The sequence below is a fragment of the Pseudomyrmex gracilis genome, unplaced genomic scaffold (assembly GCF_002006095.1).
Source record: "Pseudomyrmex gracilis isolate BER0280 unplaced genomic scaffold, ASM200609v1 scaffold_22, whole genome shotgun sequence".
In the NCBI taxonomy this organism is placed as follows: domain Eukaryota; kingdom Metazoa; phylum Arthropoda; class Insecta; order Hymenoptera; family Formicidae; genus Pseudomyrmex; species Pseudomyrmex gracilis.
The window spans coordinates 1,183,184-1,191,167 of record NW_018020606.1 but is presented as its reverse complement, the minus strand read 5'-3'; the positions used below and the strand labels follow the sequence as shown (position 1 = coordinate 1,191,167).

Sequence of the window (7,984 nt, the reverse complement as noted above, 5' to 3'; positions counted from 1 at the left end):
GAGAACGTCGAGAAATTGTTATTAATATCTATTTTAAATTCCTAAAATTACAATAGCAGTACAGTTTGTGTTTTGGCATATAATATATATCTATTTCTAAATGTAAAATATTTTGTGACATTTATATTTTGATAAGTACGTTCCAGATAATTCCTGGCAGAACACAATAAATTTGTTTCTCTCTTCCTCCTTATCCCCGCATTTGCTTTTTGCCGTACGTTGTGTCGTTTCTCTCTCTCTCTCTCTCTCTCTCTCTCTCTCTCTCTCTCTCTCTCTCTCTCTCTCTCTCTCTCTTGCTATTTCTTCCCTTTCCGTTCGCACTCTTTATTCTCCTCCTCCTAGTTGAAATCGTATGGAAGCCCCGCTGCCCGACTGACCGTCCTCGGCGCCTCTTATACCTTTACTCCGGTCTGCGCGTTCTTCAGGAACGTACGTGCCCGTTTCACTAGAGAGAGCGCGATACACATATTCCTCTTTTAATACAGTACGTACATACGAACAAGTAGAAGTTGTCGACGCGATCTCGTCGGTGTGATATCTCGCAGTAGCTAAGCTGAGTTAAAGGCTTGTTTATCAACAATTGTCGTCGCTGATTTTCAAGTTGTTTTCGGTAGATTTGTTTGCTACAAAAACAGATCGACAGTTCGAACAGTGATATGGCACAACTGATCAGCGTCAAACTGTCAAGGTTCGACGGGTCCCCTTGGGGCTTTCGTCTGCAAGGCGGCAAGGATTTTGGTACGCCGCTCATCGTTCAAAAGGTGAGTCAAAATTCGAAATATTCTTTTTTCTTTCCCACAATTTCTAGATTTTTTAACAATTTGATTGATATTTCTTTACAAGAAATTTTCTTTATCAATCGTGATATAGAAGGTAATATGATATAGAAGATATTATAGTAGATGACATTTTACAATGGTAGACAAGTCTTAAACGTTTCTTCTTTTATTAATTTATGACAATATTTGTGTGAAATATTTTGTATTTTATAGAATAATTTTGTATTTTTATATATTATATTTAGAAAAAAAGAGAAAAAAAGAAAGAGTATGAAATACGTATATAAATTTGTTCTACATTATGTGTAAATCTTGTAATATGTATACATTTTGTTAAAAAATAAATAATTTGTATAATATAATACTTCATGATGAAATAAAAATGTACAGACTAAAAAGAGCCCAATTATATATACATTCATTAAAGCTCTGATGAATATATCTATACTATTCATAACATAGTTTTAGATAGACAACGTCTCTTTTATCTTAATCGTCTTTTATTCTAATACACAATGTTTCTCGAATTAAAGCAAAAAACACAGAGAGACGAATTTTTAGACTCCGAAAGAAAACGTCGTTTTCAAAGAGCTGCTCGAGTTGGACTTCAAGTTAACTGAGGCAGAAGCGGTAGTAAAAATATTTCTTGCAGCCGTTTATATATAGCGATGTATTATATGACTATTTTGATCTGCGGTTCCTCGTCGTTCGCTTTCACGACGTTTCTTGATAGTCGATTTAATAGAAAAAAATCAGCCTTGATATATCTCGCACGCTTTCCAAATCGTCGAACATAATGTCAAAATCATTTATTCAACACTTTTTTGTACAATGTTCATTTTGTTTGCATTTTCTATTCACATGCTGTTCACAAGATATCAATTAGTACAATTCGCGCAAATCGCGCAGAATAGAATTTTTATTGATCATAAACAGATCAATTTATTTTCCTGCAATTGGATCATCGATTCAAATGTTCCGCGTTCTCAAACAGTAGTGGCTTTTATACATGTAAAACTTGATTTTCCCGATAAAGTTTCTTTCGAGACTCTCGCAATTTCATCATTGCTTTAACTTTTATTATAAATAAAATATGTTTTGCTATGTGTTTATTACATTACTTTATTAAGTTTACTCACTTTATTGTACATATTACTTCTCACACACATGTACAATTTTCTACTATTTTTTATATAATTTTGAAAAGTTCCTGTTATATTAATTTTGTAAACTATATAGTACTTGCACAGCGCTAAAGTATTTTTTTTTTTTATTTATTGAATATGACAATTTGAAATTTTTGAATCTCCGATACATGGACGAAAATAATGATAACAAGCTAAACAAAAGCAAAATGCAATCAAAACCTCTCACGATTCTTGTCCTCGGAAATGGAATCTGTATCAAAGACTGAAATCGACACCTGACAGTCAGCGAGCACGTGTTAATGCTCCGTACGCAACGCGAATCTCTCGGTTACAATATAAAATTTGAAAAATATTGAAATTGATAAAGTTTCAGAAATTATCATGTAAAAAATAAGATAAATTATTACATAATTTTATAGCACACTAAACCACGAATAAGTTATGCTACTTACAATTTATTCTTACATCAAAATTCAACAATGTTAACATTATAAAAGTGTGAAATTGAAAGATATAACGCATTCTTCTTTATTTATGAATATAATTCAACATATACAGATTTTTTCAATATAATAAAAATCAAAATATGTATTAATCTCTAAATATAGAAAAAACTGATTTGGTACAAAAGTAGGGAGAAAAGAAAGGGAGTGTGAATTTTCTCTCGCACAATTTCGCGATTGAGTGTGTTTTGACATTACAATTTAGTATAAAGATGCGTATGCGTTACATAACGCAGTAGTAAACGCCAAATTATTTCACACGTATCGGCAGAAATCGTTGCCAAGTACGTGCGAAACGTCGGACTCGCCGCCACTGCCATCGCCACACTTCCGTCGTGTTTTGGCGATGCTCGGCGCTGTAACACGAGAAGCTTTGGCGAACGTGCGGAGACGCGATATACATTTTTTCTCGCATTTTTTTCGAGCGATTAAATACTATTCCGCAACCATAACCACTATTATTAAAACGCACCATCAATGAGTGCCAATGTCAAGGTGCGTTAACCATAGTCGGTTTTCGCAGTTTGAGTGAACTGTCAGAAATTTGCATTGTTGGACTTTTAATGTTGTCGAGTTTAGTTACTAATTCGCGCAAATGTTTGTTGACTGAAATGTTTGATGATTGAAGAGAGTTTGTATTATTTTGTCTTCTTGTTGTTTTCGAAAGATTAATTCGTGCACGTGTGTGTGTGTGTTTCATTTCGCTAGAGAAGTCATTTTAGTAACATTCTTATACAAAATACAAGCATATTTAAAATACAAGATTATATTTTTTTTTGTTTCTAAAATAAAAACAAGTTTTGCGAAATTCAACACAAATTATTAGTTTATAAGGCAAATTATTAGGCTTTTACCTACAATTGAAATCGCGAAATAGTAGATTACGATAGAAGTTTAAGTATTTTGAAGATAGCAATCAAATCATATTATGGCAAGAACTCGCGTCTTTGACACCATTGGATTCATATTTCTCTCCTTTCTGAGAAAACCAAGAGCAAGAGAACATCTGCTGTATTCGCGGCCTCATAAAATAAACGGACCACGTGGTGTACTACGAAGAAGGCCAAGTTCGAAACGTCGATTACAGATAAAACCGTTCAGGACAATTGCGATAAAAAAAGTTTCTGTTTTTTACCTTTACGAATGTTATACTGGAAATACAGAAAAACACACGAGAAAGTAGTGATAAGAAATTTTCTTTCGATCTTTCTTATCGAGTAAACTAAACTAAATAATTTCCTAAGTGCTTCGAAGATAAATAAAAAGATAAATAAAAAGATAAATAAAAAGATAAATAAAAAACAATATTTATCTCTCGATGTTATTGTCTTGTATGTAATAGATATATACACGAAGTAAAAAAAAATACATTATTTTATTGTTTTGAAAATTACATAAAATGGTTTTTTAATTTCTGGAAAACTTGCGCTTGCTAAATCTTAATTTGAAAAAAATTGAGAAAAATTTTACAAGGATTAGTCACATCCGAATTGACAAGAGAAGAAGAAAGCAGCGTCGTGCGTCGCTGGTAATCCGAGGCAAATTATTTGGGCGTTCTATTTCTAGACGGTGCTTTTGCGAAAGCCGCACGCGAGCCGGGTTGGACCTCGCTCGCGACGATGACAGCGGCAGGCGCCGATTTTCGACAACGCCTGACGTCGTCTCCGCGGGATGTTGTCTTCCTGACACGGATAAATAATTTGATTGCGCGAATATCCGGTCGTGGATAAAATCAAACATTTTTTCTGTCGGTCAACAAAATAGAAAAATATTTAATATGTGTGATGTTAAAAACTATAGACAGAACACACTTTTTAACAAGATTTCAAGAACTACGTATGTATAGGTCTCGTTGATCATCAGAGTAATAAATATTTTTATCAGCAAAACTACGAAAAAGTCATATCAAATCAAATGGAAATACGTTTCCTAATTATGAGAAAACAATGACAAACCAATTTGAAGTGCTTTGAAGTAATTGAGATGTTGATAGTTTTAGAATATTTTCGACACAATTGTTCACTTTTTTGAATGCTCGTAAGAAAAAAATAATAAAAAATATAAGAAAATATTAAAAAATATAAGAAAAAAATAACAAAAAATATAAGAAAATATTAAAACATATAAGAAAAAAATAATAAAAAAACTTATTCGAAATTTGTGAAAAGATTCTATCTGCACTTTTCGTGATTTCACAGCGAGTGTACCAGAATATAAGTGTTCGAATTAGTGCAATATGTCGCTGGAATACGGCGTGTTCGCGCACACGTGTCGCGTTATCGCGTTGTAGAAGGACTCGGTACGAATTGCGAATGCCTTTAGCCAGTTACGACGTCACGGTAACGAAGAATTTTTCTGGGTGCAAAAGAATCATTGCAAATAATAGAAACGATTAAAATAACTAGTTTGCAGTTATTTTTTGACGTTACATTAATATCACGCACGTGACGTTGTTCTAATAATGGTATGTTGTTCTGCCAATTAAGCTACACTTCCTCGGGCGTTACATATACGCACAACGGAATTTTAATGAGACCGTGCGAGAAAGTATTTTGTCTCGCAATAGCGTTGCGTTTTGCGTTAACTACGATACGAGCGTCGTAAAACAGCGTCAATATTTTGTTAGAAACGATTATTATAGAACAATAAAAAGGTTTATTCAAGTTAATATAATTGATATTAATTAATTAATTGTAGAGTAAATATAAGAAATATAAGTAAAAAGAAAAAGTTACATTTGTGAAGTTTGTGCGCAACATTTGAGTTAGTTTTGTATATTTTAAAAACTTTAATTCCATTTGAACTATTTCATTGATACTAAATAAATATCATTTAAAATCTTTTATTTTTCTGTGTTTGAATCTTTTAAATAAAATTGACAATCTTGATTGATTTAAGATGACATAAATAAACTTCTTTTCAATAAAGATGAATATATAGATTACATGTTGCAACAGTTGTTAGTCTGCCAAAACCATGACTCAACGCGATTGCATTTCATGAAAAGAAAGTTTGCAACAATATGTCACACTCATTTATAGCGTAACAAAACAGATTACAAAATGCGACAATCTTATGCTATTTGTTACAAAAACGATTGCGTTTTGTAACATTATGTGTGGATATGAATCTATCTAATCTTAAACAAACATAATTTGCAAGTTTTAAAAAATGTACACAATATAATTATTATACAATATAGTTATTTTAATAAGCAATTTTCTAACTCAGCTACTGAAATATATGATATATAATCTCTCACTGCATCATATTTTACATAAGAGGAAATATTTACAAAATACATCAACTTTTATCAGGAGTCTTATCGAAGCATATTCGATTTCAATCGACGCAAATATTTGATGTTTTACATCCGTTATCTAAAATTATCCCTTCGGGCGATCTCATCGGCAATTGCGTGTGTTCCGTTTACACGTGTGCAGCTGCATCTGTGCCATTGCACACGATGTAACCGGAAATCTGTAAAGCGATTTGTTTGGGAATAGCGAAGCGCGAGAATGAATCTCGTGCGCGCGAAATGTTTACAACTGTTGATGATGTATCTGGATAGATTGTGTGTTGTATAACCGAGTTTCCCGCATAATTCAAGTCCGCGATATGTATGTAGTCAAGTAACTGACATAATTCAAAGACAGGAATTTGCTCTTGTCAAGTTCGTCTCTCGTATTGCCACTTCGCTACCGCACATACGCGAACATAACACCTTTGTATACATGTCAAGTAAAATATTAACTATTCAGATACATACAATGTCGCGGAAAACTTTTGTCTAAGAGTGAAAAAAATAGAAATTGAGAAAAAACTGAAATTATGAGAGGTAATTGGCCTCGATAATTTGAATTATATACGGAATTCTGTTGTAATTTGGTTAAATAATTATGTATGTAGAAAAATGAGAGACAAGTGTCTAATCTGGTTTTTCGCATGAGATTTAGCGCATTTACATGAGGACAAAAACCGGGAAAATTCTTTGTAGATAGTCGGTTACCGATCTAGGAGTGACGTATGATTTGCGAATCGATTTGTTTTCTTCTGTTTCTGTCACAAAAAGCTACATCACTTCGTAACTTGATACGTATAACGTCGGATTAACTACATTAAAATAATATAAAAACAATATAAAATAATAAAAATTGCTATGTGTGAAACAAAATTGTTCTAACTTAAAATTGATCTATAATTATCGTTAAAAGCAAATTACTTGTGTATTTTAGTAACTCTATTCATGTATTTGGAAAAGTGAATAAAGAACAAAAAAAGCAATCGCAGCAAAGAAAACAGGTGTTACGTGTTTTGGTTTAACTCTTCTTCGTCGTGTATTGTGAGAGAATATTGCACATAGTGCAACAATGCTCTTTAAAAAGTAAAAATTTTTATTTATAAACAATTATATTATTTAATCAAGAATAGGTACTTACTAATTTTATATATATATATATATATATTATATTATAATATAATATATTATATATTTATATACATATTATTTTAATAAATATAATAAATAAATAAATATATATATATATTATATATATAAAGATATTTTAAAAAATGATATGTGTAAATCTCAGAAATTTTGGCAGGTGCCGCAATATTCATGGAATGAGTATAACAATACTGTGAAAGATCAAAGCGGATGGTAAAAGAACAAAGAAAAAATCAAGTCGGCAACTTGACGAAATGCCGATGAGAAATAAAAGCGATATTTTTATATATACGGGAGAGTAAGAGCTCGATGCGCGCGTTTGCTACCAGGCCTCAGCCTCTATTAATATCTACACACACACACACACACACACACACACAGAGAGAGAGAGAGAGAGAGAGAGAGAGAGAGAGCCGAACTTCTTCTCTCAGACATCGTAGCAAGCTCTCTTCGTACGAACAGACTTCAGATGTGGCAGCAAGAAAAACGAGATTTCTTTGAAAAAAAGGCAATAGCAATTCGAAAAAAATGCTGACATGAATATTTCAGATATAAATCTATAAAAGTCGTAAAACCATAATGTGCGGTATAATTAATAAGAAACACCAATATATCGAGTATCACCAGTATAGCAAGTATTTTCACGCTCTGTATTCTCACAGACGGTAGTAATTCCTTCACCTATTCCTATTATAGGCTGTTATCTCACTACCGACGGTTAGAGACATTCACACATTAGAGACATTCAGCTAATTGCTCATTTTACTTTTGCATTTGACTGCAGAAAATATTGGAACGCACCTTTTATGTGCATAGTATAGTTTTGCGCAATTCTTGTCAAAGAGTAAAAGAATATAAGAGAAGCATGAGAATAAAGAGTTCATACGTTCCGACATCGTGAGAATATAGGAACTGTACAGTATAGCGTAGACTTTCTTTTAGAACTCACAGCTACTAAAAAAGTAGAACCATAGTTATGAGAGATAAATTAGCTGCAATTAGCGCAAAATTCACACATGAAACTTCAGTTATAGTTTGATTTTTTAAATATTACTTGAATAATGTTTAAAAACAATTTGATGAATAATATACTAAAGACCAAATAAA

The 7,984-nt window shown here is 32.2% G+C and overlaps 1 protein-coding gene across 5 annotated transcripts in view; it reads left to right on the top strand.

Moving 5' to 3' along the window:
• The first annotated feature begins 384 nt into the window (after nt 1-384).
• Nucleotides 385-7,984, top strand: part of LOC109851959 (PDZ and LIM domain protein Zasp) — a 30,619-nt gene continuing 23,019 nt past the window's right edge. For all 5 annotated transcript variants that reach the window (XM_020422605.1, XM_020422603.1, XM_020422602.1 and 2 more), the window contains exon 1: nt 385-761. In XM_020422605.1, the coding sequence (XP_020278194.1) occupies nt 657-761 (105 nt within the window). In that variant the 5' untranslated portion in view covers nt 385-656. The remainder of the gene's footprint in view (nt 762-7,984) is intronic.